This window comes from Acomys minous, assembly GCF_964271855.1.
Source record: "Acomys minous genome assembly, chromosome: 9".
NCBI lineage: Eukaryota > Metazoa > Chordata > Mammalia > Rodentia > Muridae > Acomys > Acomys minous.
This window is the reverse complement of record NC_140490.1, coordinates 94,130,790-94,142,395: the sequence shown is the minus strand read 5'-3', so window position 1 is coordinate 94,142,395 and position 11,606 is coordinate 94,130,790. Positions and strand designations below refer to the sequence as shown.

The following is an 11,606-nucleotide window of genomic DNA, read 5'->3' as shown; positions in this document are numbered from 1 at the left end:
TGTGAGGCATAAGCACTTTTGTATGAGCTTTTCCTGCACGTTCTTTCCAGCAGAACTTGGTGGAAAATTTAGACATGCCTATGTCTAAAGTCAGTGAGTGGAATTTTTTTTTAAATAAAAAGTGCGATGATAACAGCAATTGCGACATAAGATCTTGTAGTGATAGCCTAGCTTTATATTCCTGCTTAAAAATTTTTATGCAGGCAGTCACTTCAAGACTTGTAAAAATTCCTGGCGCCAAGGAGAAACACCTGAAGGTGAAGGGACAGAAGGAGCAGGTCGCTCGCTTGGTCAAGGCCAAGATTACACATTAAATTAAAAAAAAAAAAAAAAAAAAGGAGGGGGGGGTGGGCTAGGGATACGCGCATGCGCAGTACGAATCCTTCTGCGCACTAGCCGGGCCGGAAGGGCTGGGGGTGGGCGGGGGCGGGAATAGGGTTGCTAGGAGGGCGCGATGACGCTCGGGCACCGCGCTCCGCTCGGCTAATGAGCGGCGCGTGGCGCGGTGACGCTCTGCGTGCGTCACGGTGACGTCGCGCGCGAAGGGCACGGATCTCCGGGCGGGGAGGACATTCGGCCTCTGTGAGCCGCAGCCTTGCCCAGCGAGTGGTTGGGTGTTCGCCATCTTAGGCAAGTGAGTGCGGCCGGGCCTTGCCGCGGAGGGTGCAGGGCTGGGGAGCCCTAAAAATCCCTTGTGGCCGCCGCCTTGGCCATGAGCCCGGCCGGGCTCGGCGTCCCTTGGGGAGGAAGCTGTGACCTCTTCAAGGGCGCAGAGCCGGGCATGTCTCGCAGGGCTCCTGTGACATTGCCCGGTGCGGGGTCTCTCTCACCTCCGTCCTCTTATCTTCCCACGCAGGAGGATGTACTCGTCCGTGGCGCACCTGGCGCGGGCGAACCCCTTCAACGCGCCACACCTGCAGCTGGTACAGGATGGCCCGTCGGGTCCCCGCAGCCCCCCGGGCCCGCCCCGGCGTTCCCGCCACCTGGCCGCCGCGGCGGTGGAAGGTGAGGTCACAGCTTGCCCTGGGCGAGCGCTAGTTTCACGATGCCCCCTTGCTTTGCCTCCGATGTCCCGGCAGGGCCTGGAGGTCGGGGAAGGACGCACCAGCTCTGGTCCTGAGGACGGGTCTCTAGCTGTCCCTGGGTTGTCAACTCTGACACCCATGGCCGCTGTCGGATCCTTGGCCCTCCCTCAAGGGCGTGGAAGGGCCCAGGCCCAGCGCCACTCAGTGACCTCGATGTCCCTAAGGGGAGTAGAGGCGAAGAGGCGGTGAACTTCTTTATCTCCCCCATGAGCCCGCTTGGTCAGCCAAGTCTACTGGGTAAAGTCTCCTTTTTAACCACTAGGCAGCCACAGTGGCAACTCCATAACCCTTTAATTGATATGCCTCAATTTATTTTTCCTGGAAGTCTCCTTTGATTTTCCCAAGTTTTTTTGGTCATCTTTTTATTTGCTTATGTATGAGTTAAAGGGGTTGGGGGGGGGTCTTGTTTTTGGTGCTATTGGTGGAAGAAGGTGACTTGCAGATTATAAGAGCATCCCTTTGAGTTTACGTTTTGGGATTCGAGGTGGTTTACTTTTAACATAGTTTTGTATTTTAAATCCCAGTGGAATATACGTGCAGGGACACCTGAAAACTGAATTTGTAGGACTTCCTACATTGTGCCTGTATAACAGAAATGTCCCCTCCCCCCACTGATTCTTGTGTCTATTTAAGTGTGAAAGAAAAAGCCCTTGCACCTTCTGACTTATTTATCATTTTCCTCTCATTTAAAAAGCATAAAGCAAATACTTGTATGTTTAATGTTTCTGACAGCAGGAATTAGACATATGTGGTTTCATAGGCATATGTGAGTTCATAACTGGGTAGGTGGTTAATAGATGGAGCTAATTGTACATGTCAGGTACTCTTTCTGAATTTGATTTGTTCTTGGAAGGTTTTCTTAGCAACTGCTTTAGTTGAAGTTACCAATGCAGGAAGCTTTAGAAAGAGGAGGCAAAATAAAAGGCAGTTGATATCTCACAGATACACATCCAAATAATATAAGATTTGACAGACCTTGTAACTCACTCTACATGGGAACCCATCTTTTATTTTAGTTCGGTTTTTTTTCCCCCCTTGAGACAGGGTTTCTCTGTGTAGCCTTGGCTGTCCTGGACTTGCATTGTAGACCAGGCTGGCCTCGGACTCAGAAATCCTCCTGCCTCCGCCTCCCTAGTGCTGAGATTAAAGGTGTGCCTCACCATGTCTGGCTGGAACTCCAGTAACAGTTGTAGCCAACGGTTAACACCATATAGTAGTTTTAACCATAGTAGGAAATAGAATTCTCTTTTATTCCTCTGGACTTCCTCAGTCTCTGAAGAAATAATTGGATTTTTTTCTTCCCCAATCAAACAGAGCAGTATAGCTGTGAATATGGATCTGGCAGATTCTTTATCCTCTGTGGACTTGGAGGAATTATTAGCTGTGGCACGACACATACAGCATTGGTTCCCCTAGATCTGATTAAATGCAGAATGCAGGTTTGTGTTGCATGCTGGACCAAAACGTATTGTTGAAAGATGGTTCCTAAGTTGTAAGATAGACTGCTACTAACAAGCTGTGTGGAAACTTAACTTCCCAGGAGGTAAGTTGATGAGCACTAATATGAGTCTATATTAAAATGCATGGTGTGTCTTGTCTTATTACAGAGTACAGTTGTGAATTTGGCTCCATGAAGTATTATGCACTGTGTGGCTTTGGTGGGGTCTTAAGTTGTGGGCTGACTCACACTGCTGTTGTTCCCCTGGACTTAGTAAAATGCCGCATGCAGGTTTGTATTGGCATGAGTGGGTTTTCTTTCTGGTTATTGTTTGATATGTGGGTGGGTGGGTGGGTGTGGAGGACAGGTATGGAGTTAGCTCTCTACTTGAACCATATAGAACTTGGGTTGTCAGCGAGGATCAGGTTTGGCAGGCAGATGCTGCCTTTTCACAGGCCTGGGGTGTTTTGTATATGGTTTGTGTTACTAATAAAGAGCTGTTTTAAACCAGAAGGTAGCCGGGCATGGTGGTGCAGGCCTTTAATCCCAGCACTCGGGATGCAGAGGCAGGCGGATCGCTATGAGTTCGAGGCCAGCCTGGTCTACAGAGGGAGTCCAGGACAGCCAAGGCTACACAAAGAAACCTTGTCTCAAGGGGGAAAAAAAAAAAAGAAACTAAAATACAATCGTCTCACTTTCCCTCTTCCCTTTCCTCCTGACAACCCCTCCCATGCCTTCAACCTCCCTCCCTCTCAAATTGATGGCCTCTTTTTTTTTTTTTTAATTCTTACATATTTATTGTGCTGAAGATGGAATCAGGGTCTTTTTTGTTTGTTTTTTGAGACAGGGTTTCTCTGTGTAGCCTTGGCTGTCCTGGACTCCCTTTGTAGACCAGGCTGGCCTTGAACTCACAGAGATCCACCTGCCTCTGCCTCCCGAGTGCTGGGATTAAAGGCGTGCGCCACCATGCCTGGCTCCTGGAATCAGGGTCTTAAGTGCATGCTAGGAGCACTCTCTACCCTTGAGCCACATCTCCAGCTTTGTCTAGTTTTTAAGGTTAGTTTTACTTTATGTGTATGGATGCTTTACCTGCAGGTATGTTTGTGCACCACATGTTTGTTTGCCTGGTGCCCAGGAGGCTGTTACAGATGGTTGTTAGCCACCGTGTGGGTGCTGGGAATCAAACCCAGATCCTCTGGAGGAGCAGCCTGAGCCATCTCTCTAGCCCTCATTCCCAGCTTTTTATAAAAAGGTGCACAAACGAGAAGTGAAATCACCCTAACGGCTACAGACTTCAGCAGGAAACAGCCCCAGCTCCACTTACTGCCTTAGTCACTTATGACTTCCCTGTGGGTACCCAGGGAGGCCAAAAGAGGGCATCAGATCACCCAGAGCTGGAGTTACAAGTTGCTGTGAGCTGTACAACCTGGGTGCTGGGAACTGAACTCTTTTGGAAGAGCAATATATACTCTTACCACTGTGCTCTCCAGCTTTTAATGTGCCTCACATGTGTGGGTGGAGTGTTAATTGTTCTGCTCTTGCTGTGAGTGCATCTTAACTGCTGGTGTTCGGATCTGGCCAGAGGGGGTTTTTTTCCCCCTGGTTTTTCGAGACAGGGTCTCTCTGTGTAGCCTTGGCTGTCCTGGACTCACTTTGTAGACCAGGTTGGCCTCGAACTCACAGTGCTCCTCCTGCCTATGTCTCCTGAGTGCTGGGATTAAAGACATGCGTCACCACCCCTGACTCTGGCCAGAGGTTTTTTCCAAGGCCCCCAGTATTTATTACATAAGTATTTTACATATCAGACTAGGCAGTCAGTCTTTGTGTTATGTAACTTCCTGTTCCTAAATATTGAGGCTAAGAACATGCTTATTTCTCAGAGAAGCTCTTATTGCCTATAGGAGAATTTTGTGCGCATTGCCTCTTCTATGTTTATTTTTCTTAAAAATTGAATATCCTATAATTACTGAAACAAAAGCAGTCAAACATTACAATTTTATTTGTCCCAAACAGGATTAGAAATCTCCTTACCTAAAAGAGAAAGCACGGTGAAGTTTTAGGCGGGAGAGGAGGTGATGTGTACCAGCCCCTGTAGTACTGGGGAAATAGTGACATAAGCTCCCTTGCCCCCGTTGGACATTAAATGAATAGATATGAAGTACAGCTTCTGAAACATGCATGTCTTTTGAGTGAATTTAATTTCTAAAGCAAAAGAGATTCTTAGATGCTGTACCTCTTAAAAATGCATTTAGTTTGATTATCTAATGTTCACAATGATTCATACTTGCATCATAAGAACAGTTGTGTTTTTTACTTTTTGTTGTTGAAATTTAATAGTTTTGACTAGTTACGTATAAATTAAAGGAAGCTAGACCGTGGTGTAGAAGCTGCAATCCTGCTGGGCGTGGGAGTGCATGCTTTTAATCCAGCACTGTGGAGGCAGAGGCAGATGGATAACTGTGAGTTCGAGGCCAGCCTGGTTTACAAAGTGAGTCCAGGACAGACAAGGCTACACAGAGAAACCCTGTCTTGGAAAAAACAAACAAACAAAAAGCCTGGAAGTGGTGGCTCACACCTATAGTCTAACACTTGGGAGGCAGAGACTGGAGGATCACTATGAGTTTCAGGGCAGCCTGGGATGGAGACTCTGTTTTAACCACCCAGATCCTCTCAGTTGGGCTGGAAAGATGGCACAGTCAATAGAGTGCTTGTATAGAGTAATTGTTATGTAAACATGAGGAATTTAGGTGATAGCTACTAGCACACTTGCAAGTTGGGCATGGTCACATGACTGTAATTCCAGCACTAGCAAGGTGGATACAGGAGGATCCCTGGAGTTCACTGGCGCACAGCAGATCTCAAGGCAGAGAGTCCCCAGCATTCACCTCTGACATGCACACAGAAAGAAGCACATGCACATGAATACACCATACAGAAATTCAAAGTCATAGGTATTTAGCTTATATTAAGCTAAGACCTTGTATATATCTTTTTTTTAGCTATTTAAATAAAAAAAAAAAACACATAGTAGTGGAATAACGTGTTTGTGAAAAGTGTTAGTTATCTTAATTTTTTTTTCTCCTTTATTAATTTATTCTTGTTACATCTCAATGGTTATCCCATCCCTTGTATCCTCCCATTCTTCCCTCCCTCCCATTTTCCCCTTATTCCCCTCCCCTATGACTGTTCCTGAGGGGGATTACCTCCCCCTGTATATGCTCATAGGGTATCAAGTCTCTTCTTGGTAACCTGCTGTCCTTCCTCTGAGTGCCACCAGGTCTCCCCCTCCAGGGGGCATGGTCAAAGGTGAGGGACCAGAGTATGTGAGAAAGTCATATCCCACTCTCCACTCTACTGTGGAGAGTGTTCTGTCCATTGGCTAGATCTGGGTAGGGGTTTAAGGTTTACTGCCTGTATTGTCCTTGGCTGGTGCCTTAGTTTGAGCGGGACCCCTAAGCCCAAATCTGCCTATGATAATGTTCTACTTGTTTAAAAAATGTTTAAATTTTTATTTTTATTAAACTCATTGTAAAGAATTTGACAAATAAAAACTCACAGCTAAATTAATATAGCTTTTTGTATTCTATTAATATTCCTCTATTTTAAAGGTGGACCCTCAGAAGTACAAGGGAATATTTAATGGCTTCTCCATCACACTGAAAGAAGATGGTGTTCGTGGTTTGGCTAAAGGATGGGCCCCAACTTTGATTGGCTATTCCATGCAAGGGCTCTGCAAATTTGGCTTTTATGAAGTCTTCAAAGCCTTATATAGCAACATACTGGGTGAGGTATGTGATTTAGCTTTGACACTAAAAGTTCCAAGTGTTTGAGATTGAAAAGGAGCTGTGCTTTTTGTTTGGAATGGCCCCAGCGCCTGGCGGTGGTGGCTCATGCCTTTAATCTCTGCCTTGGGAGGCAGAGGCAGGGGGATCTCTGTGAGTTCCAGGACAGCCTGGTGTACAGAGCAAGTTCCAGTACACCCAGAGCTGTTACACAGAGAAACCCTGTTTCAAAAAAGGAAAAAAAGAAACTGCCCCAGAAACAAGGAGATAGGATGAGACTGTGTAGTCCATGTGATTACTGTGTTCCTCTTAACGTGCTCTGTTGAATTTCCAGTGAGTGTGGCTGGTGTGTGTTAGTGTAAGTGAAGTCGGGTTCCTTCTGTGTAGCATAGGATTGCCTGTGCGTGTGCCACAGCTATTCAGAACATGTGCACTTTGTTGTAGTTAGACATTTGGCTCATGAAGCTGAGAGACTGTACATTCGTTCTGATACTGTAGGTTATTCCTATAGTGAGAACAGTTCAGACACGTCAGGCAGGGTAGAGTGAGTACACCTGTTCTAGCATTCAAGAGGCAGACATAGGTATATAGTGACTTTGAAGCCAGCCTGTCCAATATAACAGGTAAGGCTACCCAGGGAAAGGCTGATAAAGTTGGGTCTTAAGCCCAAAAGAGGAAAAAAGAGTATTTTTAAAAGTATCTGAAGTTGGCTGGGCGTGGTGGCGCACCCCTTTAATCCTAGCACTGAGGCAGAGGCAGGAGGATCTCTGTGAGTTCAAGGCCAGCCTGGACAAAGTGTAGTCCAGGGCTACACAGAGAAACCCTGAAGTTGTGCTGTTTCATAGAAGGTTAGACTGAAATAGCCAGTGTAACAGTAGTTCATGTCTGTTCTGTATTTTGATTTTTAGGAAAACACCTATCTGTGGCGCACATCACTGTATTTAGCTGCTTCTGCCAGTGCTGAATTCTTTGCTGACATTGCCCTGGCTCCTATGGAAGCTGCCAAAGTACGAATTCAAACCCAGCCTGGCTATGCCAACACATTGAGGGAAGCTGTCCCCAAAATGCATAAAGAAGAAGGCTTAAATGCGTACGTGAGCATTTTCCTAAAAGTAGCCATTGGGGAGAACTTAGTAACGGCCATTTGTCAGTCTGAAATGATTGATACTTGTTAAAGTATTGACGTGGGTGGGTTGGGACATTTCTGATATATTTGCAGTTAATTTGCATGTTACCAACGCCAACATGCTTCCTTAGATCCACCTTTGTGGATGAGTCTTGAATTGAGTTCTACTTGTAAACTTCTTGTTTCTTGTAGTTCCAGTCCAAGAAACGTCCAGCAACTTTTTGGTTGTATAGTCAAAGGTGCTTGAGTCATTGGCATGTGAGAGTAATATACCTGCATGTTAGTCTTAAGGTTCTGATGGAAATGACATGCATTATGCTGTCGTGTGTTACTGTCAGGACTCGACTGGTGTGCGGACACTTCTGTGGTGGGTGAAAAATCTCTGCTAGGCTAATTAGGCACCTGTGTGAATTAGTGTCCTGATTTCCTAGGTTCTACAAAGGCGTGGCGCCCCTGTGGATGAGACAGATCCCGTACACCATGATGAAGTTTGCCTGCTTTGAACGCACTGTTGAAGCCTTGTACAAGTTTGTGGTTCCTAAGCCTCGGAGTGAATGCACAAAGGCAGAGCAGCTGGTTGTGACATTTGTGGCAGGTTACATAGGTATGACTTACCAATCAATCATCTATCTCACCATGTGACCCTAGCTGTCCTGGAACTCACAATGTAGACTAGGATGGTTTTAAACTCAGAGATCCACCTGCCTCTGTCTCCTAAGTGCTAAGATTGAAGGTGTGTATCACACACTCCAGCTAGTGTGAATTATTTAGAACACACTTTTCACGAAATTATTGGTCCCTTTGTATATTCTCTGCTGGGTTCTATTATTATTATTTTTTTTAAAGATTTACTTATTATGTATACAGCACTCTGCCTGCAGGCTAGAAGAGAGCACCAGATTTCGTTATAGATGGCTGTGAGCCACCGTGTGGTTGCTGGGAATTGAACTCATGATGTTTAGAGGGAGCAGTCAGTGCTCTTAACCTCTGAGCCAGCCCTCTTAATTACTTCCTAAACGCCTTTTTCTGTAGTTCGCATTATTGTGGCATTCCAGTATTATGCTTGAAAGTGCATCTGCAACTCCGTTTTCTGATGCCCTTTTCTGATCTCCTTCCCCCCAGCTGGAGTCTTCTGTGCAATTGTTTCTCACCCTGCTGATTCTGTGGTCTCTGTGCTGAATAAAGAGAAAGGCAGCACCGCGTCTCAGGTCCTGAAGAGACTTGGCTTCAGAGGTAAGAGAGGGTCCCCTGAGAAGGAGCATCCTTGTGTGGGTGGCTCCTTATTCACACTTCCTCTCTGACCCAGGTGTGTGGAAGGGACTCTTCGCCCGCATCATCATGATTGGCACCCTGACTGCACTGCAGTGGTTCATCTACGACTCTGTGAAGGTCTACTTCAGGCTCCCTCGCCCTCCCCCGCCTGAGATGCCGGAGTCTCTGAAGAAGAAGCTGGGCTTAGCTGAGTAGCTGCATCAGAGTAACACGGACTGAATCTGCTTGTTGATCAGTGTTGAAGAAAGTGCAAAGGAACTTTTATATATTTGACAGTGTAGGAAATGGTCTGTTCCTGATATAATTACTGTAGTACCCTTGCTTAAAGCAAGAGTTTCAGACTTACTGCTAAATAAACCCATCCATTCATGGTGTCTGAGTTTGTTATTTTAAAAACTAGAATTAAAAAAGGTTTAGTCGTAAAATAGTTAGAAGATAAGATAATCCTCCAGGAAAAAAATAAGCTAGCCATTGGTGCTATTTCTAAATTGTCCCCTACTGAAGGAGGTCCTGTATTGGGAAGTAGTCTCAAGTTTCCAAAAACATGGTTTGTTAAATATGGATTTAAAAAAATGGATAAATACTGATATGTGATTTTTATATGATTGGTGACATACACCTGTAGTCCCAGCATTTGGGAGGCAGAGGCAGGCGGATCGATGTGAGTTCGAGGCCAGCCTGGTCTACAAAGTGAGTTACAAGACAGTCAGGGCTACACAGAGAAACCTTGTCTCCACTCCCACCTCCCCAAACAAAAATAAAACATTTATTTTCTTATAATATATACAGCGCTCTGCCTGCATGTTCACCTGCAGGGCAGAAGAGGGCAACAGATCTCATTATAGATGGCTGAGAGCCACTATGTGGTCTCGGGGAATTGAACTTGGGACCTTTGGAAGAGTAGTCAGTGCTCTTAACCTCTGAGCCATCTCTCCAGCCCCTTGTGGTTTTATTTTGACAAATTAATTTTAGTATAGCAAGTTTATAATGCTGCTGAGTTTATTGATCCTTATTTGTAAAAGGCTATCCAAATTAGGCTAATTATTAGAATGATAGTTAAGGACCAAAACAGGATTGATTAAAAAAACAAAACCAAATTCCTCAGGTAACCTGATTTTCATACAACCAGACTATTAAATTGATAGTTTTGTTTTATGGGAAAGACTGCTAGACGAGTGAGGAGGATGCAGTTGGAGATGGCAGCCTTGGGTATACTCCCTGAGGTGAGGTTGAAGGGTTTGGTCACATTTTAATGCTACAGTGTGATGTCTTCTGTTTTCAGTTTTCACTTGTTTTATTCAGAAATGCAAAGGCCCAATTTACATTTTCCTGGATTTTGCTTTGAATTCCTTGGTTATTTAGAGAGGGCTGACAATCTCTACATAAGATATACAGATGTATATATTTATGTATATGTGGGAGAGGTTTGGGTAGTCCAAGAATTCTGTTTTGAAATGAGTCTCCCTTTTGTGTGTCTCTGGCTGCTGGTCTGGAACTCAACACAGTGAAGCCAATTAGGAGATTCCTCCTGCCTCAGCTTCCTGGGATTACAGATTAGAGCCACTACAGCTTGCTTCTGCAAGAATTCCAAGAGAAATGCTTTCATTACAAATTTGTTTTCTAAGAACATTGAAATAAGTTTAGGAGCCGTGCGTGTAGTTAGCTGTAAGTTAAACGTACACCCATACTGAGAAGAAGGGGAGGGTGTGAAATTGTTAGGTGAAATGTGTTTTCTGGACGGTTACTGTGGTCCTTAGAGCAGCAGTAGGCCTAAAAGTTGTGGCACAAAGTCACAGGCATTTTCAAGTATCTCTTGAGCTGTTCTGGCTTGGGGCCTTACAACTTTTCATTTACCTGGGCTTGAAAGGGTCCTTTCCAGCATATTTTATTAGTGGCTGTCTTTAGCATGGTGGCTCCAGGACAGGTGGTATTTAAGGCTTCCAGTAAAAGCAAGGCTGAAGCTAACTTAGGACTTAACCGTCAAAGTCTTCTCAGAAACTTCCACCATACAACAAATATTAGATACAAGAAAAAAGTAAATGTTTACTTATTTTTCGGTAGGTCCTCATCATGTACTCTGGCCGGTCTTGAACTCACAGACATACGCCTCCCTCCTGAGGGCTGTCATTGAGGGTGTGAATCATACTTTGCCTAAGACTGATTTTCTTGCTACAGTGGTAGTTGCCAGCATGTAAGACAAGTGGGATTGGAAATTGATTGGTGCAGCCAACCCAAAATAGATCAGGGACCTAAAACTATTCAGGATACACAAGGCTTGTTAGTGCCCAGTGTAGGATTCAAGTTCTGCTGAGAGCAGGTGTTGGTACAAAGTATACTCTGTTCAAGCTGTGGAAAATTGTTCTATCCAGTTAGTTCAAAACCATTTCTAAGTGCTCCACAGGAATTTGTTCCTCAAAATCCAAGTAAAATTTCTACTTAAAAATTTATTAATTTGGACTGGGCTTGGTGGCGCACGCCTGTAATCCCAGCTCTCTGGAGGCAGAGGCAGGTGGATCACTGTGAGTTCAAGGCCAGCCTGGTCTACAGAGCAAGGTCCAGGGCAGCCAAGGCTACACAGCAAAACTGTCTTGGGGGGACAGGGAACAACAACAACAAATTCAATGGGTTGTATGCTGTAGCCCCAGCACTTGTGAGGTGAAGGCAGGATCGCCAGTGTGAGGCCAGTCTGGGCTACTTAGAACTTCTGCTTGCAGATGTGCTAATAAAGAAGTGTACTAATAAATACTCAAATCTCATAATACACATGTTGAGTTTTTCTTTTTTACATTTAACTACATGTCTAATGTTAGTTATAGTACCTGAGATTGGCAGTTCAGCTGGACTCTGTTGGAATTGAAAGACAATTGACTGTATAGTGATGTCCAGAGGCTACAAAGATTAAA

At 45.0% G+C, this 11,606-nt stretch overlaps 1 protein-coding gene across 3 annotated transcripts; it reads left to right on the top strand.

The window, feature by feature from the left end:
* The first annotated feature begins 493 nt into the window (after positions 1-493).
* Positions 494-9,077, top strand: SLC25A3 (solute carrier family 25 member 3). Of its 3 annotated transcripts, none has more exons than XM_084796595.1 (8): positions 494-630; positions 857-1,005; positions 2,400-2,524; positions 6,132-6,311; positions 7,214-7,395; positions 7,863-8,035; positions 8,554-8,664; positions 8,738-9,077. In XM_084796595.1, exons 2-8 carry the CDS (start codon positions 861-863, stop codon positions 8,896-8,898), a joined length of 1,077 nt encoding a protein of 358 aa, XP_084652721.1. In that variant the 5' UTR covers positions 494-630; positions 857-860; the 3' UTR covers positions 8,899-9,077. The 3 variants fall into 3 exon arrangements, with proteins under 3 accessions (XP_084652721.1, XP_084652722.1, XP_084652720.1); XM_084796596.1 differs by lacking the exon at positions 2,400-2,524 and adding an exon at positions 2,693-2,814 and having other exon boundaries at positions 500-634; XM_084796594.1 differs by having other exon boundaries at positions 500-634.
* Positions 9,078-11,606: the final 2,529 nt, after the last annotated feature.